This window comes from Staurois parvus, unplaced genomic scaffold (genome assembly GCF_062004578.1).
Source record: "Staurois parvus isolate SC_StPar_1 unplaced genomic scaffold, SC_StPar_1.0 ptg000011l, whole genome shotgun sequence".
Taxonomy (NCBI): Eukaryota; Metazoa; Chordata; class Amphibia; order Anura; family Ranidae; genus Staurois; species Staurois parvus.
Window position 1 is genome coordinate 4,298,789 of NW_028317807.1, and position 26,440 is coordinate 4,325,228.

Here is a 26,440-nt window from a genome sequence, read left to right on the forward strand (position 1 = left end):
AAAGTGGGTCTTATGGTTAAAACCGTGGGCTGCTGATGCAGCATCAAAACAAAATTGGTGTAAAATCGCATTTGATGGCAAAGCACTGTTTGAAGAAACGATAGAGAAGGCAATTTCATGGGTCAGCGGGGGGGGGAGCAAGACAACTACCTCAAGACAAAATCAGATGTACCAGAGGATTCACTTCCAGGTTTCAGCAGTTCAGAGGAAAAGATTTACAGGCAATCCAGACAAGGCAAGGACTCCAGGAAAGGCTGGAGAAACACACTTTTCTGAAGGCACACAAACAAAAGGCTCTATTTAATCCATAGGATTCCACTAAGTCCTTTTGACGCCAGGACATCCCAGGTGATCTCAGTCGGAGCTAGACTGAAGCATTTCGCTAAGGTTTGGTTGCAAAGGTGTAGGCATACCTGTTAGTCTCGACAGTCCAGTTTGGGCACTTTTGGACCTTCTCAAGCCAGCCTCCTCGCAACTTCTTCACCCTGATGAAGAAACCATGTAGTCCTCAGAAAGAGGAGGTGCTTCGTCAGTCCCTATATTCCCTACAAGCACAGCAATTGGCAATATCTGTTCCTCCATCCGAAAGTTTTTTGGGTTTTTACTCCACTCCTTCTGGTGCCAAGAAGAAAGACCGGTGGAGACCCGTAATAGACCTGAAGCAGCTAAACCTTTGCATACTCCTGGAAAGCTTCAAGATGGAGCCGCTGCAGACTATTATCCATGCTGAGCAACCTGGGGACTAGATGCTGTCAATGGCCCTTCAAGATGCCTACTTGCGCATACCCATACTTTCATCATTCCAGAAATATCTGAGATTTGCCAAATTCATCTACAACTCTAGAGTCTACCCTTTGGACTCTGCACCTCACGAAGGGTCTTAACAAAGGTTCTGATTGCAGTCCTGGCTCCATTATGAGAGTTGGGGATCAGGGTATATCATTATCTGGAAGATATTCTGCTGCTAACGAGGAATCCAGTCCAGCTAGCAGAACACATGGCAATTCTGCTATCAACACTGTCAGTCTGGCTGGGTAATAAATCAAGCAAAAAGTCAACTTCTCTCAACACAACAGATGATTTACCTAGTTGCTTTGTTTGACACCTCAAAGGGGATGGTATCCCTACCACCTCAAAAGATGACAGCCATGATCCAGAGGATGAAGAAAGTGAGGACGCATTGCTGCCTTATGGCCTCGAGCTCTCTGAGCTTGATAGCGATCATGTCAGCATGCATCCCAATGGTCCCATAGGCTCACTGGCATCTGAAGCACTTTCAGTTGGAAAAAACAATGGAACAAACGTTTTGTCCCAGCCCATACGTCTAACAAGTCTGATGCACAGGGGCCTCTATTGGTGGGCAAAGGAAGAAATGCTTGGGGCATTTCTCCTGGACCATAGTTACCACAGACACAAGTACGATCGCCTGGGGGGGCACACTTCAACCAGGTCTCAGTTCAAGGAATATAGGCCTTCCATGCAGCAGAAATCATCTCGAATATTCTGGAAATTCGAGCAGCATATCTTGACAGCTTTGGTTTTTCAATTCAGAAACAAGCCAGTACTACGAATGGACAGCAGGGCTGCAGTATCATACATCCAATGCCAGGGGGGACCCACAGCAGGTCCATATTGAGGGAAGTGGAACCCATCATCCTATGGGAAGAAAAGAGTTTACCAGACCTAAGAGCAGGCTATCTACTAGGCCACTTAAACATAGAGGCTGAATGTCTCGAAAGCTCCTGGACACCAACGAATGGTCTCTGAATCCCAGAATATTCAACTGAATCATGAATCTGTGGGGTCTTACAAAGCTGGATCTTTTTGGTACAACAAACAATTTCAAAGTTCCAAGATTAATTTCACGTCTGCCTCACTCCCAGACAGAAGCAACAGATTTAGAGTCCGTGGCCATGCAGGTTGGCTTATGCTTTTCCTCCCCGGCCTCTTCTCTTGAAATTCTCGTCAAGACTTGTGACAAAAGCTATATCGGTGATAGCAGTCCTGTCCATGGTTTTCTGTAGAGATGCTTCTCAGTGTCCACCCTCCAGTCAAGATTCCACTCATACCTTTTCTTCTATCGCAGGGGTAGCACACTCACCTGAATCCTCACAGATAGAATATTCACATATGGTTGTTGAAAGGCAGAGGTTTCAGTCTCTAGGATGTTACTTGGAAGTTATTTTGACTCTGTTCAAAGCCCAAAAAACTTCAACAAATAGTTTGTATGACAAAGTTTGGAACAAGTTGGAAGCTTTTGCAACTGCCCTCCATTTCTCAGCTTCTAGACTTTCTCCAGGCAGGTCTAGACTCTGGAAAAGGCCTAAGCACCCTAAAGGTGCAGGTTGCGACAATCTTTGCCGCAAAAGGTGGGCTGAAGATTCACTTGTAGTTAAATTCTTTAAATATGTCCACCTGTTAAACAAGTCTTTCTCACCTGGGATCTCTCTATTGTCCTAGAGGCCTTATCCATCGAGCCCTTTTGCTTCTTCTGAGGCAGCTTCTTTGTGGAATCTGACTTTGAAAATTGTCTTTTCTAATAGCGGTTGCGTCCAGCAGGAGTGTGTCAGAACTTCAAGTCCTGGGAGCAGAAGATGACCATATTGCCTTTTAACCAGATAGAGTGGAGCTTAGAATAGTGCACACCTCTTGGGTCCTACCAACATTTTCAGATCTAGAATTGGGCGCCCTCCACAAGCTTGACATCATCAGTGTCCTAAGATGCTATCTTCAAGCTACAGAACCTTCCAGGTACTCCTCTAGAGGCAGAGAGGTTTCTTCAAGAACAATTGCATCATGGATAGTCAAACTGATTCATAAGGCATACAGCACCATGGATTTGGAACCCCCCTCTTTGGTCAGGGGGCACTCCATCAGATTGGTTTCCACATCATGGGTAGCCAGAGCAAATATATCCATCAGCACCATCTGCAGAGCAGCAACGTGGTCTTCCGAGCACACGTTTGAGACACTACTACAGGGTCAACCCAGGAGGTCTCTCATCCATGACGTTTGGCAGACAGGCTATTAGGTCAGCTTTTGCCTGTTCCAAATAAAAATCCTTTTTTTAAACCCTTTTCTAAGCATGATCACACCCACGCACCCTAGTGATTTATCACTGGTATGCTGCCACAGGGGCACCAGAAGAACAGAAAATTGTGCCATATTTACCGTAATTTTCTTTTCCTGGTGCCTATCCATGGCAGCATACAATCCCACCCTCCGTATTATCTATTATGGAGAATGCTGGGGATATCTTAATCCTTTTTTTGATATTCACGTGTCCTAAGGAAGGAGCTCAAGGCGAACCTTATCAAAGATATGCTGCCATGGATAGGCACAAGGAAAAAAAAATTACAGTAAGTATGGCACAATTTTCTGTTTTCCTGGCACCAACATGGCAGCATACGTGTGGTAGTAGCCCCACCTACTTCTACCCACAGGACCAGTGCATAGCTATAAAAAATTGAAGCCCACACAACAGCTCATTCTTTTTTGCTCTCACAAAATGCACAGCCAGTATATACAGAAGAAACACCTGCCACACTTTGGTGGTTTTCCACTCGGGTTCAGCCTCTCGTGTTGCACAGTCCCGGACCTTTGGGTGGTAAAGGCTCTGATAGGGGAAGGAACCCCTTCTGTGGATCTTTTTGGAGTGAAAAATGTGGGTGCTAAGTACCCCCACATATAGAATTGCAGCCAGGGCGATTTTCCCCAGAAGTGCTCTCCTTGTGTCAGGGATCACGGCGCCGGAATCCTGCATCACGGCGCCGTCCCCCCGCGCATGCGCACTGGCGGCGAGCCGCGGCTGACAGGACGCCGCGCATGCGCAGTAGAGAGTCGAGGGCGCGCCTCAGGCGTCCAATGACAGCCGGGGGCGCGTCCCAGCCAGCCAATGACAGTGCAGGGCGCACTATTTAAAGATGCCCTGCACTGTCACCCATTGCCGCAAGGTCTTATGTGATCCTGGATACCTGCTCCTGTTCTGTGACCCTGTTTTCAACCCTGACTACGCTGCCTGCCCCTGTGTTTGACCCGGCTTGTCCTGACTACTCTGCCTGCTCCTGCGTTTTGACTCGGATATCCTGACTATTCTACGGACTGATTTACCTGGCTGACCCTGCATGTGACCTGACTACTCCTTGCCCGCTGATTTGGTACCCCGCTTACCCCCCACGGAACCACTATCCGTGCCACCCTGCTGGGGCCGTCATCCGCCTCATATCTGGCTCTCCCGGTACCTACACGCATCCCCGGAGGCCTTCCCAGCCGCTGGTGGGCCCGCCCGGAGGTCGTGACCTGGCCCGGGACTGTTTCAAGTCCATCCCCACCATCAGGGGCCCTGGTGAAGGCACAGCCCGGGCTTAGACCCCACGCTCTGGGTTGGTCTATCAGTTGGCAGCCGGAAGGCTCCGCCTGGCGGATCATAACACCTTGTTTGGAGCTTGCCTACCAAGAAATGAGTGGTTCCATGGAACTGTGACACCACATTTCCAAGACAAGAATGGTTTCTCATTTTTTGTAATTTATCTGTGAATGTTCTCATAGGTTGTATGTTGCATCTGTTCTTGGATAGGTCGCAGCTGCATTGTGTTCCAGTGTGCATTCTAGTGGCTATTGTGGAAGGAAAAGCTAAGTGTCTATATTCAAGGGAATGATGTATAATGCTGAATATTTAGAGTGGATAGATCTCCCATGTGGGCCATCCTGAGTTTGGGCAAGCACTGTCCCAGTGGCCATATTGAAGTTGGGCTAAACTGCTTGGAAGCCATCTTGGAAATGGGTAAAGTGAGAAGATTGACAAGAGTTGGAGGCAGGAAAAGAATGGAAGAAAATGGTTTAAAGAGCCAGCAGCTTACAGATAGGGTGTCCATAGCTGCAAACCCTGCATCAAGGGCAATTTAGTGTTTCCAGCAGATACACGCCCTTACTCATGTCTCTGTGCTGTATTATTATTATACTTGACTAAATGTCAGTATTGCAGCTGCTGTGCACTATGAGTTCACTGCATAACAAAGATCCACACAGTTCCTATAGGTAAAGGTCACCAGACAGATAGATATTTTTCTACTAACAGAGTGCATTCAGACACTAACAGGCTAAAGAGCCCAGTCTGTCCTACTGACAGGAATCTTCTGTGATAGAAGCACCATAAATCCAGTCCAAAGTAAAGAAAATCATCTTCCAGACTGCAAACCCCAGCACTATGACCTCAAGAGTGTGTCAGGGCCACGGGCGGACTGACAACTCATGGGGCCCTCGGGCAATAGGGGATCATGAGGCCCCTGTGTCCTCGCCCACACTCAAACCACACCCAAAAAAGCCTATGAAAGGTACCAGGGGTTTCTCATGGTGCCCCCTACTGACCCCGGGCCCTTGGGCAGTGTCCGAGTGCTCGAATGGTCATCCACCCCTGGTCAGGACTTCCTTTAAAGAAGCACACAGAAGCTCTCCTGTCCACTTAACCACACAGAATTATTGTAAACCTTAAGTGAAGCCTGAGCCCTTGGTAAAGCTCCTTCTACAAGATGAAGAGTGTGTCAACACTGCCTTAAGTGGCAGTTCTCCTTCCCACCATTCATAGCTGCAAAGGATTCTGTGAGCCCTGAGTGAAGTTACCATAGCCAGGTTATTGTGAATAACTTGAGCTGCATCACAATGCTGTTATTACTAACTTCATTAAGCTTTCCACAGCAGAGAGCAACCCAGCTTCTTCTGACAAGGAAGAGCAGAAAGGATAAGCTAGTACTTTATGTTAAGCCTGAGTCTTTGCCCCTGCTAGGCCATTTATCTTTAAGGCAGGTAAGTTTGCCATGAGTGGAGAGGATCCAGAGGGCTCCAGATGAGAAACTTGCTACAGCATTTCCTTGGTCAGAGGAAGTAGCCTACATTGCCTTCCAGGGATAGTGTCTCTTTGAGACAGCCCAGGACAACATCATCAGGAATGCTACTGTGGTTGAAAACCTTTCATTCCCAGCAGAAGGAGCCTAGAGTACAGATTTCAAGGTCTATTTTTTCCTCTAATACTTAGGCAGCATTTTTTCTCCACTTGTGGCCTCCGTATCCATTGAACATTTCTGGGTCTTCTTTTTTTTTTTGTCCCAGTTTTGGTGGCAAACCGTTCAGTTCTAAAGCCCATAGCGGGCATTACCTTTCTGCATCTTGAAATTTTAAGAGGCTGGATTCAAATGTAAGTGTTCCATAGAAATATACAAATTTTATATTGCTTCCCTTTGAGGGTTCTGAATTGTTAAATGTTTTTTTCTACTGTGTCAAAGCAAATTGTTACAATGTAAATTTGTTGCATGGTGTCCTTAGGTTGACCTGCTGAGCTGGTGGTGTCTGAGAAGGAAAGGTTTTCCCACTCTTTTCAGAAAAGTTACTGCCCCCTGCAGATCATACAATATAAATGAGGCTCATTAGTGCTCTAGAGAGTTTGGAAGGGGAAAGACTGCCAAAATGTAGCTGTTATGCTGTCAATTGGAACCACCCCTTGAGGGGGAGCCTAGCGGGGGTTCCCAGTGAGGTCCGGAACCTATGGATTTGTGCTACCTTAAGTTGGACCCTGTTAAGGATTATGGCTACCTCTTGTTGATTCACTGCCTGTTATGGAATTTTGCCCTGAGAAGGACTCCTTATGACTACTACTACTTTGTGCAGGGGAGAGTGTGGAAGATGTCTTTTAAGAATGGTCTGTTGCCTTTTAGCTTTGATCTAAATTGCTTGTTCTGAAGTTTCTAAAGGGGTGCATGTAAGGCATATAAAAAAACAGGGTTTACAACAAGGGGACTGAAGTGGTTAGAGAAGTTAGACTCTGTAGTGTAACAAACATAATGCTTTCTAGAGGAAGCTACATTGCCGTTGCTAATGACTACCATATTTGCGTCACTTGCTAAAGCGCTGAACCAGTCGGAGAACAATTAACATGGCAAAGATGACCGATGCTGTGGTAGTAAGGGGGTATTGTACTTGGCCTCTTCACTAGTGACTGGTTCCCCATATACCAGGACCTACTTTATTGCGCAGAGTATCTAGGGACCTAGTCTGCGAGTCAAGATGAAAGATATGTAGTAGGGGCTCCAGGAGAACAACAATCATTGAATTATAGAGAAGTGTGTTTTTTGTGTTCAATAGCAACATACTGACATTGTCACTGGGAGTGAGGTGATGGGACTGCTGAGTTTGTAGAGACCAGTACATGTTCTGTGGTACTGGCCCAGAAATGCACACCTAGAGAGAGTGTTGTTCTCTAACAGAAGATGTGTCCGAAGTGCTTCGTGTTAAGTGTGAGAAGTTTGGTCACAAATTGCAAAGTGTTAGCTGTGCAAATGTACTGCTCACTTCTAAGTCGGGAGTAGCTCCCTAATGTTCATTTCACATCTCCATGGCTCCTGCCTATGGTGTAGGCTTTAGAGTGCAGTTCTACCTGGGAGACTTTCTGGCTTTTGTGGACATCAAAGAAAACTAATGTTCCCATCCCTTCATCAATTTCTGTGCTTTGCTATAGGGCCCATGCACTACCAATTTGGGGTCCTGCCCCTCTTCCTCATCAGCACCTTGTCTACTAGCATTCTATCCCTTTCAGTTTTGCTGAAAGATGCCAGCTGTTTTCAAAACTAAATGAGACTATGCGATTTTGTCCTCTGGTGGATGCTCTGGTGACTCACTGTGATCATTACTTCCTGACCTAATCCTTCCCCTGTTTGTCTCTCCTGCTTGGGATGGAAGGAATTCAGGTGTTCCTCATTGTTCCAGGCAGATCCAGCTAGATGTGGTACACCAACCTCACACTCAAGTTCTGATAGACATGGAATCATTGAGTCTATGAATCCCTTAATGCTTAGCTAATAGGTCTACATCTTGATAAATCTATCACTGGACATGCAATCCATGCTTAACTTTTGGTGTAAGCCTCAGGACATCTCCCCAGGAGTTTTTTTTGTCATGGGTCAAGTCCTCTACTGCAGCCAGGCCTAGGTCAGCTTTGCCTCTCAGTACTATTAGGGTTGTCAGTGTTGCTGCCCTTCTGGGTTTTGCATAAGACAAGGTTGTTGAGACCCAGTTCTTCACCTTGCTTGGGTAGTTTCTATCTGTCTCCCCAAACAGGACATCCTTATCCAGTTCTTCCGTCTGCCTCCAGTTCACACAAAGAAAGTTTCCTTCCTTTGGTTGGATGTGGTCAGGATAGAGAGTCTATCCCTCAGCTTCTACTTTCTTCTTGTTTTTCAAGATGGACCCTGTACCATGGCTCCAATTTCTACTTCCACCATGTCGTGTTTACTCAGCAGACCATCATCCAGTCCCATGATCTAGGGTTTAGGTTCCATCCCTTCCTGACAGGACGCACTTTACTAAGATTGTGTGCTTCTGGAGCTTTGGCTGCAGATATTGCTCAGATCTGCAAGGATGCCAGCTAGGCTTCTATCCTCACTTTCTCTATGTTCTACCAGGGGCTTTAGTTGATTGTAGCAGCATTAGTGCGCTTGCAACAGGAGCTGTTGGGTGCTGTCCATGATACCCTTTTTTGTTTGCGCTGACATCTGCGTTTTCAGGGCAGGCTTTCAGGGGTGTGACCCCTTTAAGCAAGGGGTGTGCCTCAGGGGTTTGTCCTGGAGATTTGGATGTTGTTGCAGATGGGGAGGGTGTCACGGATTGTTGCTCAGTTGTTGTTTTTCTACCAGGTGGACATTCAGTCTCATCTGAAGCCAGCTTCTGGTATAGAAACCCTTTTGGCAAGCTTTCAGCTGCAGGAAGTTCACAGCTTTGCTGTTGTCATTCCATCAAGAACCTGTGGGATTGTTTTGACCAACCTTAGGTTAAGTACTCCCTCAATAAATCCAGTTCACATATAGCACACTTGTTTAGGTAGCCAGAACAGCTATACCTAATTCCTTAGAAACTAGCAAGAGTAGAAGTCACCAGCACACAATCATCTTACGGTTCCTAAAGTTAATGCAAAGAGCTCACTATATCACTGGGCTGCAGCCACCAGACATAACTGCTGCACATTCAACTGGCAGCATCTGAACAGAAGAGATGTCAACCGACATGATAGGCAGGACAGCCAAACAGGCCCCTTTTTTTATGGCGCATTTCTTCTGCACTACTGATGGACTCAATAGTCCTCACTAGAGCTGACTTTGGCAAGGAGGAGGTAACTTACTAATTTTCTTATAAGATAGGATTTACTTAAGCTTTCCACCCTGGCAGCTAGGTATTGGTCTACCACATGTATGCTGCCATGTTGACGCCAGGAAAACGTAAGCTTATTATCCTTTCCTGGCGCCAATCCATGGCAGCTTACTACATCCACCCAGTTCATTCTAGTGATGTACAGGGAATGGGCTGTTGTGTGGGCATCAATTTTTTTTTTTTTTTCGTTTATTTAGCTTTGCACTGATCCATTGATTGGTACTGGTAATGGTAAGTATTCGATTCACACCTATATTTTTACTGGTGACATTCAGCTTCTAATCATATATCATGTCTATGTTCATTCTTAGGTTGAAGGAGCATTTGTGCAAGGTATTGGGCTCTACACAACAGAGGAACTAAAATACTCTCCAGGTGGTTCTCTGCTAGCGAATGGACCAGGAGAATACAAGATCCCTTCTGTATCTGACATTCCTAGAGAATTCAATGTATCACTGCTTTCTTCATCTCAGAACCCAAACGCTATCTACTCCTCCAAGGTAGTATACAAAATATTGTCTATCAGCATAGAGCATGGTGATGTATTATAGTCTGTACCCTTCAATTAACTAAGGAGCATGTAGTCAGTCTAATGAATTAATCTGTTTACGAGAGCTTGTGAGTATGGCAGAAGTTGCCACAGATTATACTTCACCCCCAGTTTTGTAGTATGCAGTTTTTGCACTAATCCAGGTGTTTCCTTTTTTTCTTATGAGAAGGAAACGCCTGATCCTTGGTTCAGGTAAGACCAGTCAAGAAAAGAAGCACGTTGCAAGTAACTCTTTGGCAGTATGTGTTTGTATAAAGATGTATATGTTCACTAGAGTATATTATTTGTAAATACCATGTCTCTGTTGTATCTACCAACTGTACAACTATAGGAAGGCAACAGACATTAAAGTGACACTATTCTCTGGAACAAAGTGCAACAAAAGAAATACTGTTCAAGTACTGTATGTATTAACTCAAAAAACTACCTTCTGTTGGCCTTGGCCTCCTTCAAATCACCATATAATTTTTCAGAATATTCATTCAATTTTCAAATGGGTATAATGGAATTATACAATTTGTAAGGTAACAGTAATAACATATCAAAATTCTTGCAGCAATTTGTCAGGCGAAACATAAGTGGGATTATCTGAGAGAGGTCTATTAGTGAAAATTGCACATTAGCGATTTAGAAAATCCTTTTGATATAATAAATCTCACTTCATGAAGAATATATTTTAATGATATTGCATAAATTAAACTAGGAAACCACTTATTATACTGGGAGCAGTGTCTCTAGTGATTCCTTTAAACCCCTCTCCAGTATTTCCCCAAGAGCTTCAATCTAATTTTTAATTTTTTTTAGGAGTGAGGGTTAAAGGAGTATCTATCCTATCTATGCTGTCTATCCTATATATCTGATCTATCTATCCCAACACTTCTTTCAATATTAGTGAAGCTTTTATGAGCAAAGTGACTGGTCACGCTATAAAAGTTTCCCCACTAGCTCAGATCCTCTCCCCATCCTCTTGTTAACTCAGAGAGCTCAAAAGACAAAACTCACAATTTTTATTTCGCTTGGGAAAAGAAAAAAAATTCCTTGCTAGTAAGTATTCCACAGTCACCTGTTAGTGGTATTATAACAAAGTGGAAGCAACTGGGAACAACAGCAAGTCAGTCACAAAATGGTAGTCCATGTAAAATGACAGAATAGGGTCAGTGCATACTGAAGCGAACAGTGCTCAAAAGTCGCCAACTGTCTGCAGAGTCAATAGCTAAAGACCTCCAAACTTTGTGTAGCCTTCAGATTAACACAACAGCGTGTAGAGAGCGTCATGGAATACAGTTGCAAGAAAAAGTATGTGAACCCCTTGGGATTACGTGGAGTTTTGCATGAATTGGGCATAAAATGTGCTCTGAACGTCATCTAAGTCACAACAATAGAATAACAGTCTGCTGAACATAATACTACACAAACATTAGATGTTGCCATGGTTTAATTGCACATAACATGTAAACATTCACAGTGCAGGGAGGAAAAAGTATGTGAACCTTTGGACTTAATACCTGGTTGACCCTCCTTTGGCAGCAATAACCTCAACCAAACGTTTCCTGTAGTTGCAGATGAGACCTGCACAATGATCTGGAGTAATTTTGGACCACTCCTCTTCACAAAACTGTTTCAGTGTAGCAATATTCATGGGATGTCTAGTGTGAATCGCTCTCTTAAGGTCATGCCACAGCATTTCAATCGGGTTGAGGTCAGGACTATGACTGGGCCACTCCAGAAGGCGTATTCTGTGCTGTTGAAGCCATTGTTTTGTTTAATTACTTGTATGCTTTGGGTCATTGTCCTGTTGCATCACCCATCCTCTGCGGAGCTTCAGTTGGCGGACAGATGGTCATACGTTTTCCTGCAAAATGTCTTGATAAACTCTGGAATTCATTTTCCCATCAATGACAACAATCCATCCAGGCCCTGAGGCAGCGAAGCAGCCCCAAACCATGATGCTCCCTCCGCCATGTTTTACAGTGGGGATGAGGTTTTGATGTTGGTGTGCTGTGCCTTTTTTTCTCCACACATAATGTTGTGTGTTCTTCCCAAACAACTCAATCTTGGTTTCATCTGTCCACAGTATATTTTGCCAGTAGTGCTGTGGAACATCCAGGTGCTCTTTTGCAAACTTCAAACGTGCCGCAATATTCTTTTTGGACAGCAATGGCTTCCTCCATGGCGTCCTCTCATGTACTCCGTTCTTGTTTAATGTTTTCCTTATTGTAGATGTGTCAACAAAAATGTTAGCATGTGCCAGAGATTTCTGTAGGTCTTTAGCTGACACTCTGGGATTCTTCTTTACCTCATGCAGCATTCTGCGCTGTGCTCTTGCAGTCATTTTTACAGGACGACCACGCCTAGGGAGAGTAGCAACAGTGCTAAACTTTCTCCATTTTTAGACAGTCTGTCTTACCGTGGACACATGAACATCAAGGCTTTTGGAGATACTTTTATAACCCTTTCTAGCTTCATGCAAGTCAACAATTCTTGATCGTAGGTCTTCTGAGAGCTCTTTTCTGCGAGGCATGGTTCACATCAGACAGTGCTTCTTGAAACCAGTAAACCCAAAACAGGTGTGTGTTTTTTAAGGGCAGGACAGCTGTCAGCAACACATCCAATATCATCACACTGATTGGAGTCAAGGTTGGCTCACTCCTGGCTCCAATTAGCTCTGGGATAAGTCATTAAGCTAGGGCCTCACATACTTTTTCCTCCCTGCACTGTGAATGTTTACATGTTTACAGGAATAAGGGACAACTGTCGGTGGTTCAGGAGGCCGGCAGTACTCAAGCACAAAGCACAGTAAAAGATAAAGGTAAAAAAGTGTCAGCAAAATTAGAAAGATTTGCGCATAAAACTGGAAATGTGCACAAGCTAGACTGTACTCTTTGCCATTAACATTATCTAGAGGCCCTAATTTGTCTGGTGGCTCCCCTAAGTTGGCATCTGTGCCCTGCACTCCAACTACAATAGGAATACCGGATCAGTCTATATTAGAAGCCTCAGTGATGGAGGAACCATCATTAAGAGAAGTATTGGAGGCAGTAAATGGGTGTAAAGCTACTTTGTCTGAAATGACTGACCAGCTGAAATGCATTAAAGAGGAGATGTTGTTGTTTAAAATGACAGGCAAAAAGTGTGGGAGCGCACTATGGAGTTAGAGAACAGAATAAGCGAGGTGGAGGATGTGTTAATACCCATGAAACAACAGATGGAACTATTGAAGGGTCAATTCAGGCAAAGTTCAAATTGGAGGACCTGGAGAACCGTTGGCAGAGAAACAACGTCCGGTTAGTAGGCTTGCCAGAACACAGTGAAGGGAACAACATGAGAATTTTTGGAAAAATAGATACAGGATATTTTTGGAAAAGGACTTTCCCCCTGGTCCGCAATTGAAAGAGCACATAGGGTCCCTTCGAGAGCTTTTAGTAGGAGAAATTCCAAGATCAGTGCTGATCATGAGACTTTTCTGTTTTAAGGACAGAGAAATCATATTGAGGAAAGCAAGAGAGACGAAGGACATAATGTATAATGGAGTAAAAATTAAATTTTTTTTTCCAGATTTCTCTGTGTACTTAGAGTGAAATTTGTTGATATCAAGAGGTGCCTGTGGCAGTTAAATGTTCAATATGTTGTACCCTGCACAACTGAGAGTTGTGGCAAAAGGGGTAGCTCACTTTTTTGAGACATCAAATGCAACTGCCTCTTGTAATTAACATTTTATGGCGTTTTCACACGTATAAATATACATGACATTTTGAAAAAAACAGAGATAAAAAAAAAGAAAGAGGCTCATCGATGATAAGAACATGTAAAGGTAAAAAAAGAAAAAAAAACCCATACAATGTCAATAAAGCAACAGTGGAAAAATAATCAAATCAGTACATTTTGAACAAGTTGAGCAGAGATATAGGCATCCCATGGGTTCCATACAGTTTCAAATATGGTTACAGAGTTGGCATGGAGAGCGGTTAAGTATTCCATTTTTCTAATGTCTGTAATAATCTTAAATAATGTTGGTAGTGAGGGGGGTGTGGAAGAGAGCCAGCACATGGGAATGCTTCTGGCCGCCGTCAGAACATGCACAGAGAGTTTCCTGGACAGTTTGGGGAGGCCTGGGAAGGGTAGGCCCAATAGAAAATAAAGGGGTTCAAAAGGAAGGTCGGTACGTAGTAGCGAACATAGCAGGGACCGTACATCCTCCCAAAAGGGTATGATGGACCTACATTCCCAAAAAATATGATAAAGGAATCCAGATTCCCTCCCACATCGCCAGCAGGCAGAGAAGCACTCAGGTTACGGGCATGGAGTACATCAGGTGTTCTGTACCAAAACATCATGATTTTATACAAATTTTCCTTATAGACTACGCATATGGAAGATCAATGTCACAGCTGAGAGATTGGGACCATTTGCGCATATAATGGTGGGTGTCATTGGATAAGGGATAGGCGTCCATAAGGAGCTTATATGTAAAGGATATTATGCCCCTTTGATGTGGGCCCTGTATACATAGACGCTCAAAGTGAGTAGGCTTTTTCAAGGGTCAAAGAGGGTGACAAGGTAGAAAGGAAATAGTGTATCTGCAAATAGGCATAAAAATGCTGGGGAGGTAGATTTGCTTTTTTCTGGATAACAGAGAAGGGTTTAAGTACCCGAGTCACCGGGTGGACCAGATGGCGCAGTTGGAAGAGATTGGCTGAAGCCCAAGGGAGCATTCGGGACATGGTCAGACTGTCCAGAAGGAATGGATTAAAAAGAACATTGGTCAAGGGAGAGCAGTCAGAGGCCAGCACAAATTTAACCTTGCATCTCTTCCAAATAGACAGGGAGAATTGCATAGGTCCAAGCACGAGGTGTCGATAAGAAGTGATATCCACCGCCAACGTAGACCAGAGAAGGGAGAATGGGTGAATCGGAGTTAGTTCTAGGGAATCAATCTCGGACCATATGTTGGGAGGGCATCGAGTGGATCAGGAGATTAGGAATCTGTGGTGGGTAGCATCATAATAGGTCACAATATCAGGAGCACCTATGCCTCCCCTAGAACACAAGGAGAGAAGTACGGTACATACAATTCTATATTGTTTATCATGCCAGATGAAGCATAAAAGGGATTTCTGAATAGAGTGTAGCTTGGACATAGGGATGGGAACTGGAGGAGTTGCGAACAGATATGAGTTTTGGAAGTATGTTCATTTTTATCACATTGATACAGCCAAGGAAGGAAATGGGTAGGGTGTCCCAAAATTTTAGAGATTGGGTAATGGCAATGAATAAGGGAGGGAAGTTAGCCTCATATATGGAGTGGTATGAAGAAGTGAGGTTGGTACCCAAATACTTTAAAAAATGAGTACACCAATGATATGGGTAAAATGATTGGAGAAAGGACAGTGCATCGGTGGGATGTGTAAAGGGAGTGCTTGAGTTTTGGATACATTGACTTTATAACCCGACAAGGCCCCAAATAATTGTAAAGTTTTATGGAGAATCGGTAGGGAGGTAAGAGGGTTCGTTAACGTAAGGAGGATATCGTCTGCAAATGGGGACAATTTGTATTCATGCTCATGAGAATGTATCCCACGCATATCAGGTTTGGACCGAATGGCGATAGCCAGCGGTTCCAGGCAGAGGATAAACAGTAGGGGGGAAAGTGGACAACCCTGCCGTGTACCGTTTGACATTTGAAAGGAGTGTGAGATCAACGAGGCTAATCTGACCTGCGAAGAAGGTGAAGAATAAAGAACCTTCAAGGCAACCACAAATGGACCCCGGAAGCCAAACTTCTCTAAGAACATAAACATGTAGGGCCAGATAAGGCAATCAAAAGCTTTCTGAGCATCCAAGCTCAGTAATATAGCAGGAGTCGAAGATCAGTTAATCAAATCAATCAAGTCAACGGACCTCCTGGTGTTGTCCGCGGCATGTCTAGCCAGCACAAAGCCCACCCGATCCCTATGTATGAGCTTAGAGATGAATCTGGACAACCTGTTGGCTAAGATCTTAGTAAATATTTTATAGTCGGAATTTATTAGAGCAATGGGACGATAGTTAGCTGGGATAGAATGGTCTTTATCAAGCTTGGGAATTACAGAAATATATGCATGTGAAAATTCCACCTGAGGGGGGACACCATTTAAGAGATCCTGGAATAGGGAGAGAAGATGAGGAGCCAAAGTGCCTATAAAGGTTTTATAGTAGGAATAGGGTAGTCCGTCAGGTCCCGGAGATTTGTGGGACGGGAGTTTTGTCTCAAATAGTTCCTCGGATGAAATGTCCGCATTAAGGGCCAAGAGGTCAGGGGGTGATAACATTGGGAGGGATAGGGAGTCAAAAAAAGCATCAAGACGTCTTTTGCAGGGGGGTGAAGATCTGAGGTCAAGCAGTTGTAAAGGTTCTCCTAGTATGTTCCAAAAATTGAGGCCATTACGTGAGGGCCGTAAGTAGGGTCACCATTCGGTTGGAGTAGGTGATGTGGTAACGTTGAGGGAGATTGTGCTTTGAGACGATATTTACGAGCATGCAGTGTGGTTTATTAGAGAATTCATAAAATTTCTGTTTGACCCAAAGAAGGGACTGTGAAGATCTACGCAAATCAATGGCTTTAACCTGGTCACGGAGAGAAGTTACCCTGCGAAGCCCAGTAATAGACGGCTTTGCAAGTAAACGACTTTCTGCCAAAGATAGTTGGCGAATAAGGGAAGCCCTAGTGCTAGCTGAGGACTTTCAAACAGGAGCCCATAGAGATAGAGTCCCCGAAAAACAGCCTTATGAGCTTCCCATAGGGTTGAGGAAGAAACCACTGAGCCAAAGTTATGACGAAAGTACATATCTAGTCCTTGAGAGTTCCTCACGGAGATGGGTTGTAGTGAGGAAAGTCTCAATGAGGCGCCAATGACAGAGTCAGGGAAAAGAAGATTCAGAGTCAGAGAAGTGTGGTCAGACCACGTGATAGAGTTGATTTCAGAAGAAACTAAAAAAGGGCGTAAAGGAGCAGGGACAAAAAAATTATCTAAGCAGGAGTAACTGTGATGAGGGGAGGAATAGAAAGTAAACAGTTTGTGTAGGGGATGTTTGACCCACCAAGCATCAAAGAGACGATGTTCCCTGATCAACTTACAAAAGGATTTTGAGGAGGAACATTGCCGCTTCGAGGGGGTGGATTCAAAAAGGACCTTCCTGTCTTTATGGGGGGACATAATTAAATTAAAGTCGCCACCAATGATCATGTGTGGTGTAGAAAAGGAATTTAATCTGGCAAGTGTTTGGGAAAGGAACTGCAATTGACCCACGTTCGGGCATACAAATTTAACAGAATAAGAGGAGAGCCTCCAAACATACATTCCAGAATTATAAAACGACCCAGTGGGTCGACGATGGAGGAAATGACTCGAAGGGAGAAATGTGTCAAGATCAAAATCACTACTCCGGCCTTCCCAGTGGGATCAAAAGCCGAGTAGGATTGGGAGAAAAACCTTGAGGCAAAACTAAAAGAGCCATTCGATTTAAAATGGATCTCCTGAACAAATAACATCTGCTCCTGGGGATCGAAATTCCTTCAAAGCCATCCACCATTTTTGGATGGAGTTAAGACCTTTGACATTATATGATAGTAACTGTAAAGTCCTCATTAGATAATACAAAAAACAATTGTACCAGTATAAAGAGTGAATGAGGCATCAATCAATGAAAAATAAACTGAAAACAATAAAAACAGAGAAGACACAAACTGTAAGGATAACGGCAAAAAACAAAGCTATCTGTAATGATATAAACTCAGGACATGTAAACAGACCCAAGTCATCTAGGTCTAATGCTAGATGGGTTCGGGGACAACATGACAACTGACACATCTCACCAATTTTCTGTCCCGGCAAGGAAAAACAAAATGAAAGCACACAACCAGGGCACAGCAAAATTGGCATTAGCGGTACAATAATTGTGGAAGAAGGCGACTCCAGAAACGCCCAACAGACCATCCAGGAGAATCATCAGACAGGTACATCACCTGCTCTAGGAGGTCATGGACGTTGAGTGTGGGAAAGACGTTTCTGCCCAGTACAGGCCTGTGTCCAGATCTTGGTTGGGGTGGCAGAAGGGCGTGACAGGGTAGGCAGAAGCGAAGATGGATCATCAGGTAGAGAGGGAAGTCCCAGGTGGTGAAGGAAGGAGTCCGCCTCAAGAAGATCACGTAGGGTAACTTGAGTGTTGTCCTTGGAGATGACCAACTTGAAGGGAAACCCCCAATGATAGGGGACGTGGTGTTGCTGGAGATGAGTGGTGACCGGTTTCAGAGTGTCAGGGATGCGGGTGTGACCAGAGATGTGTGTACTGACACAGGGAAACGCAGGCTTCAGATATGGTATAAATAAGACAATTTATTAAGACTAACAATACAAATATAAACGCAGTGCACCAAACCCCAAGCTAACACAAATACATACAACAAGGTGAAACAAACCCAAACTGGTATAGATACACAGGTACATACACATGAAGAGCACAACGTAGTCAGGCAGGCTGGGTCAATAACTATCGGGCAGGTAGGTATATGAGGAGCAGGCAGGCCCCCAGGCGGAGCGGCGGGCACTGGGCCACCAGGCGGAGCAGCATGCACCGGGCCCCCAGGCAGGGCGGCAGGCCCCCAAAGCAGGGCGGCGGGCATCGGGCCCCCAGGCGGAGCGGCGGGCACCGGGCCATCTGGCTCAGCGGGCATCGGGTCACCAGATACAACAGTGGGCACCGGGTCATCAGACATTAAATCGTCTTGCTCGACCGCGGGCACCAGGTCATCTGGCTCAACAGCGGGCATCGGGTCACCAGGCATGACAGCGGGCACTGGGTCATCAGGCTTTGGATCGTCTGGCAAGATTGCGGGCACCGAGTCGTCTGGCAAGACCGCGGGCACCGAGTCATCTGGCACAACAGCAGGCTCTGAGTCAACCGGCGGAACAGCGGGCACCGAGTCGTCTGGCAAGACAGCGGGCACCGAGTCGTCTGGCAAGACTGCGGGCACAGAGTCATCTGGCAAGACTGCGGGCACCGAGTCGTCTGGCATAATAGGATCATCAGGCTGGATCAGTTCATCAGGCTGGGTAGAGACATCATGCTGGGTAAGGACATCAGGCTGGGTAGAGACATCAGGCTGGGTAGAGACATCAGGCTGGGTAGAGACATCAGGCTGGGTAGAGACATCAGGCTGAATAGAGACATCATGCTGGGTAGAGACATCAGGCTGGGTAGAGACATCAGGCTGGGTAGAGACATCAGGCTGGGTAGAGACATCAGGCTGAATAGAGACATCATGCTGGGTAGAGACATCATGCTGGGTAGAGACATCAGGCTGGGTAGAGACATCAGGCTGAACCACGGAAGGTGGGTTCTCAGATGGCAGGCTGACCGGTTTGGATACTGGCAGGATGGTATTGGTTGGAAAGAATTTTCACCTTTTCCTGGTTTTAGTTACCGGAGCACTGTAAGTAAGCGCAGGTTTGTAAACGGATGGAGCAGCTGAAGACAGAGAAGAGCTGGAGGATGGAACAGAGGAGGGAGCAGTTGCTACAGAGGACTTCTTTACAGGGTTAAAGAAAGGATAGGTGCAGCGAGTGGGAGCAGAGGACTGATATGTGGTAGTTAGCAGAGTATACTGGGCCGTCACTGGGGGTGCTGTCGGGGATGCAGGAAGAGTGCCTTGAGCGGAGGAATGACGTTGTAAGTTGACTGAGGCTGGGTGCAACAAGTCTGACCATGTCTGCAGTATGGGTTGAACAAAGCTCAGCTTACACAAAGCCTGTCTGGTCAAAGACTGCACTGCGTTTATACAATCCCTTAATACCTGTTCTGAACATGCAGCATAATACTCCAAGAAGCAATCCACATCATCCTCTAATAACCATACCAGGGACTCTACCTGGTCTGCACTACATGGTGGCAAAAAGTCATTCCTGCTTTCAGGGGTACCAGATGAAGCCAACTCTGCACAAACCTGAATCAAAGGTTGCACCTCAGAGAACTCTGTGCCCTGATCTACTAGAACATGAGCGACCCGTATACATTCTAGCAGTTGATCCCGGGTATACTCCCTCAGAGTCTAATAAGCATATTCTCTGTCATCAAAAACCAGCAGCGACAAATACACAACCTCATCAAGATCCATCCTTCCCAGCAACAAGCCAAGATGGCTTCCCTGTGCAGCCACTTCTGGTCAGGATGGCCTTGGTGTAATGTCAGGGATGCGGGTGTGACCAGAGATGTGTGTACTGACACAGGGAAACGCAGGCTTCAGATATGGTATAAATAAGACAATTTATTAAGACTAACAATACAAATATAAACACAGTGCACCAAACCCCAAGCTAACATAAATACATACAACAAGGTGAAACAAAACCAAACTGGTATAGATACACAGGTACATACACATATAGAGCACAACGTAGTCAGGCAGGCCGGGTCGATAACTATCGGGCAGGTAGGTAAAGGAGGAGCAGGCGGAGAGAATGGTCAGGGTCACAAGCCAGGGATCAAACAGGAGAAGTCAGCAGAGGTCAGGATCAGGCAGGGTCGGCAACAAGTCAGGCAGGAACAGGAATGCAGGTTACAAGGTACAAGGGCCCATGGAAAAACACACACCAAGGCACAGACTGCAGGTCTGGCCATCCCTTAAATACACCACCTGCAATCAGCCCCAGGTGATGGCTAATTGCCGAAGTGAACCTCTGGTTGTTGAGAGCACCCGCTGGCCAGCCCTGGTACTGCAGCCCACAAGGCAAGTGAGTCCCACCACTATTGGCAAGTCCATTCCTGACACAGAGCCCGTCATTTGGCCAGGGTAATCAGAGAGAGGTCACTGAAGAGCTGGAGTATGTCCCCTTTGTGTGCAACAAATCTTTCTTAGAATTCAGAGGAGAGCAGAGCCTCTTTTGCTTTAAAAAAAAAATGAAAACGGACAATGATGTCACAGGGTCTGGTGCCCTCAGGGGGTTTAGGACCCAGAGAACGGTGGGCCCTATCCAGGCGGCAATGTGATTCTGGGACCATGGGGGTAATTGCGGTAAAAAAAGACAGCAAGTGGTGATGAAGTTTGGAGTCAGAAATTGTTTCAGACATACCGCGGATACGGATATTCTGGTGGCATTCCCTGTTTTCTAGGTCTTCTTGTTGAAGCTGCATTTGGGACATGGACTGCTTCAGGTATGCGTTTGTCTTCTTTCAAAACATGGATGTATTGTACCAATTCGTCAACTTGGTCTCCAGTTGGTCAGTGCGGTCCCCAATCTGGGCGATCTCCCCCCCTAAGATCCAGGGCCAGCTTCCCAACTTCAGCAGATATAGTAGCAGTAATGTTGCGCAGAAATACTTACAATTTGTCATCCAAAGATGAGACTGTCATGGTGGATGAAGCCAGCTGCAATGATGGGACTGTGGCTGGAGCTGCGAGGTGCTCCGAATAAGGGTGGTCTGTTGTCCCCCCTGCCACCTGCAGGTGCCTGGGATCCTCCATCTGGATGTTATTTTGGGGTGGAATTGTGAGGGGGCCCTGTGGTGGGCTGATCGATCCCCCCCTGGCCACCGCCAGGCACTTGAAACCCCCCTGTAGGCTGAGAGCACTACTAGAGGCTGGCGATGCAGGCCTAGATAGGAGGCGATGCAGTGGGGAAGGCCGCGGGTCCGTCAGCGGCCCGGGAGGGGGGCTTCCAGCGCCCGATCTTCCCCATAATATGCCTCCAGGCTGTGCGCTAGGCTTATGTGGCCTGCCCAGAGCAGTTGTCCGCTTATGGAGCGGGAGAGCCAAAGGTGTCGGGGATGAGCAGAGCTCTGCTACTGAGCGTCCACCATCAATCTGTCGCGCATGCACCGAAGCCGCCTCTTGGTTGGAAAATACTGAACAGTCTTTTAAAGGCCCAGTAAAGAGCTAGATAGTCACTGGTAGAATAAATTAAAGAGTACATGAGTATGATTTGACCAACACAGGGGTTTGTTTGTTTTGTTTTTTTCTTTTTCTTTTTTTTTCTTTTTAGGAGCAACAGAGTGGAGCTAAGGGATTAAAAGTGTAATTGTTAGAGAGTCACAAGTAGTGTGATACTGACACATGGTTTGTAGAGATAAAATAATATTTTTATTTACACAGGTAGAAATTAAAAGTCACTTCCAATGCCCCTGGTGGTGTTGGGGATGTTTTTTTTGTTGTGTTTTTTTTTATGGTGGGGGAGGGTGGTTAGAGGTAAGCAGATACAGGAAAAATGGAAACGCAGAAAATAGGTTGGAGGGGAAAAAGTTGAATTCTAAATATGGTCTCACAAAAGAGAGAATATTTTGTAAAAGTAAGTGGTTCACCTATATCGGAATGGGTAGAAAGGTGGTAAATTTATAATTTTTCTTTTTTTTTTTTTTTGATGGGTAAAGTAGTGACGATCTGTTCTTGGAATATAAGTGGGCTGGGAGATCCAACAAAAAAACAGCTATGTTTAAGATGGCCTCTGCTTTTGGGATTTCTCTTTTGTTTACAGGAAACACATCTGATTAAACTGTAATAAGATTAAAACATAAGGGGTTCTCTTGTCAATATCATTCAGTGTATACCTGGGGGGAAAAAAAATACGAGTATTTTAATACATAGATCAGTGCTGTTTTCTTGTAGACAAAGATTGATAAGGGTGGATGCTATGTATTTGTGTATTAGCAGATATATTATGTATACTGATGAATGTGACAGTATGTCCCCCCTCCATTTAAAATGAATATAATTACACAAATATTAGAATTTCTAGTGGATAAGCCAAATATACCAAGCTTGGTGGTAGGGGACTTTGATATGGTAATAGATATACAGATGGATACATTTCCAATGGGGAGGAGAACAGGACAGAGTAACTACACTCTATTACATAGGGTGATAATGGAGTCAGGGTTGAGAGATATTTGGCGAACGTTATCCAAAGTATGAAATGTTTTCATGCTGTTCAGGCACCTATTTGTCGCTCTCCAGGATAGATATGGCACTGGGGAGTGACAGAATGTTGCCCTTAATAACTGATATAAGGAATGAGTCTAGAGGTCTATCAGATCATTCTATGTTGATAATGGTCTGACCTTATCAAAATCAACAAAGGAAATTGAAGGTAAACCCCTATTTGTTGCAAATAATAGCCAAGGAGCACATGAATAAAGCCGTGGATGATTTTTAAGACAATAGGGCTTCAGCACTCAGAATGTGGTGTGGGATGCACTTAAGGCGTATTGTAGGGGGCTCATAATTCAACATATCTATGAAATAAAAAAAAAAAAAAAAAACACTATGGATTGGGAACAATCAATTATGAAAGGGGTGGTAGAAGCAGAGAGAATGTGTCAGGGCGCGGGTGTTCTGCAGCATCGTGCCGGGTGGCGCATGCGACGGGACCTGGATGAGCGCGGCAATGGCCGTGCATGTGCACTCGCGATCGCGGACACGCGTCTGGCACCAATGACAGCGCAGGGCGGGCTATTTAAACAGAACAACGGTATGTCAAAATGCCATTTGGTCTTATCTGCTCTGTTCCTGATTCCTGATCCTGTGATTATTCTGTTGCCGCATTGTACCTGACCCTGCTGACTTCTCCTGATTAACCCCTGGCTTGCCTGACCATCCTTCTGCCTGATCCTTTTTACCGCGCTGCCCGCTAATTACTGAACCTGGCTTGTGACTCCGACCATTCTCTGCTTGCTCCTCTGGTACCTCGCTGCCCGCACATTGCTGACCTGGCCTGCCTGACTACGCCTCACGCTACCCAGACCATCCATCCATCCCGCAAGGATCGCTCCCTGTCAGTAAGTCTGCCAGCCTCTTCACATCAGACTCCGTTTCTCACACACCCCCGACGGTGCTCTCTACCATTGCCAGACATACTCAGGGGTAGCGACCTGGTCTCAGTCTGCGCCAAGTCTATCCCCACCATCAGGGGCCCTGGTGAATAGCAGATTGGGACTTAGACCCCGCGCCCTGAGGAACTCCGCGCTGTAGGCTGCTAGAGACACCGACGGGCGGATCCTAACAGAATGTATATAGAAGACCCAATTAATGATAATCTAGAGAAATGGAAGGAAATGCAACAGATGTATAGTAAGATTTCCTTGACAAGTGCTGAAAACAGGGTATAAATAAACGAGAATTTCAACAGGAATTGTCCATTCAAACGGTAAATACTGTGCCAAAAGTGCAATGGTGCATGTGCCTTTAAAAATTATCCACCACTTCTTATGGGTGCACACTCACCAGAACTCTGATGTATACAGGCATTGGTTACAATTCTGTCACATCTGGGTGCAGGGGTGGTAGGACAGCTTAAGGGTTAATCCAGCATCCTCTCAGTACCAGTGGTGCATGCCACACGGGTGTGGTCAGCTGCTGGGAGATGTGGAGCTGCCTGGAAGAAGGAAGAGGTGCTCCGACTGAGAGGTGAAGTGGATCCCTGTATGTCCTGATCACAGAACGAGGCCTCCTCTATAATCACCGCTGGGGACAGTGGTTGAGCAAATCTTCCCCAGATCTAAAGAGTCCTGCATAACTGGTACTGAGAGGATGCTGGATTAACCCTTAAGCTGTCCTACCACCCCTGCACCCAGATGTGACTGATGTATATAGGCATTGGTTACAATTCTGGTGTGTTCTGGTGAGTGCGCACCCATTAGAAGAGGTGGATAATTTTTAGACACATGCACCATTGCACTTTTGGCACAGGATTTACCATTTGAGTGGACAATTCCTGTTGAAATTCTCATTTATTTATACCCTTTTGAATACATATGATGATTATGGACTTTTTATCCCCACAAATTGCACAATAGCACTTTAATATTAAATTATGTATGCAATATTCTATTTTGAATTATCATATATTGATTGATTGATATCATACGGAGATTATAGTTATTCATTGAGTGCACATTGCACAGTTTTGCACGTATAGCATTTTATACTTGCTGTGCACTTTCTATATACATATATAGAAAATTACATAATTTGTGAAAGCGCTGCAGTGTTCAGTTTTGTTACATTAGAAGAGTATTCTTAAATCTGCAAATTCCAGCAGAGGAGGAGGGTTCGAGAGCTATTCTCTGCCTAGATGCTGCTAAAGCATCAGTGTGGAGTTATCTGTGGCAGGTAATGTTAGCATTTAAATTTGGTCCGGTGTTTTTGAAGTGGGTGCGGATTCTCTATAATACCCCCAAGGCAAGGGTGAGAATTAATAATGGGTTATCTGAGTATTTTTCACTGGTGTGAGGGACAAGGCAGGGATGCCCCTCTATCTCCACTTTTTTTTTTTTTTTTTTTTGTGCTGGCTATAAAACCTCTGGCGATCTCCATCAGTTGCAAGGGAGGTAAAGGGTTTCTGTAGGGGAAAGGTTAAGGAAAAAATATCCCTTTATGTGGATGATATGCTCTTGTTTTTGGGGGATACAAGGCATTCATTAACTGTAGTAATGGATAATATAAAGTCTTTTGGCTCCTCTGAATTATCCATAAATTGGGAAAAATCCAATTTGATTTCATTGGACAAAAAGATAGAGGTACTACACGAGGGTGCCAGGCACCTACAGGTAGTAGGATTTGCTGCTACTTTTATTCCTAAATACCTAAAATGTTCTAAAACATTTTTTGAATAACTTAGTGCCCTTGTTAGCAAAATTTAAAGAGAAGTATAAAGCATTGCGCCAACTTCCTCTCTCAATGGTGGGACAATGTGGTTTGATTAAAAAGGTATGGCTACCCCAATTTTTATATATTTTGCATAATTCACCTGTATGGATTACAGGAAAGTGGTTTAAGAAGATAGATACTCTATTTAGGGAATTGGTGTGGAAAGGGTGACAGGCTAGAATACGTCTTCAGGTATTGCAGCTCCCTAAAGGAGTGGCAGTGCCGCACCCTTGGGGTTATTTTTTGGCAGCACAACTACAGCATTTAGGAGGCTGTGGACTAGGTGCGGGAAACGGGGATCATAGTTTACATATGTTACTTTGTACACGCCACCTTACTTTAGTAGAAGCGTTGGAAGCAGAATCCTTAAAGATGGAAAGACAATCCCCAACAAGTAAACTAATGTTGAAATTATGGCGAATAATACGAGCACTATTTGGGTACACAGGGTTTATGGACTATACGCCGATATGGGAAAATAAAAACCTATCTGAGCTTGGAAAACTAGAGAACTTCAACAATTGGAAACCAAAGGGAATTGTGTATTCAGCACAGTTATACACACCTAGGGGAGTGAAAACCTTTGAGGAATTGAGAAATTTGGGCTCTCAAACAAATGTTTCTATCAATATCTATAGTTGAGGCATGCTTTGACAGCTCAGTTTTAAGGTAAAGGAAATGGAGTGGAGTGATGCCCCTCTGTTAGAGTCCTTAATAAATGCTCCCAACTACCAAAGGGTTAATATCAAAGCTGTATACAAATATACAATTAATAGCCTTGGATAAGGATAAAGAACTACCATGTAGGGTTAAATGGGAAGAAGATGTGGGCAAATTAACGGATGAGCAATGGAAGCATGTCTTAAAATCAGTGGCTTTAGTATCGCTGTTCCCCGCACAAAAGTTGACACAGATTTTCATTATTCATAGAACATACCATACAGCAAGGAAATTGTTTTTGTTTGGGAGGCGTCCAGATGCATGTTGTCTCAGGTGTGAGGATCAGGTGGGAAATGTTTTCCATA

General features: G+C 44.9%; 1 protein-coding gene across 1 annotated transcript in view; it reads left to right on the forward strand.

Moving 5' to 3' along the window:
- Nucleotides 1-26,440, forward strand: part of LOC149473720 (aldehyde oxidase-like) — a 168,571-nt gene that overhangs the window by 136,230 nt on the left and 5,901 nt on the right. Inside the window, exon 33 of the mRNA XM_089670221.1 lies at nt 9,504-9,692. Within this exon, the coding sequence (XP_089526347.1) occupies nt 9,504-9,692 (189 nt within the window). The remainder of the gene's footprint in view (nt 1-9,503; nt 9,693-26,440) is intronic.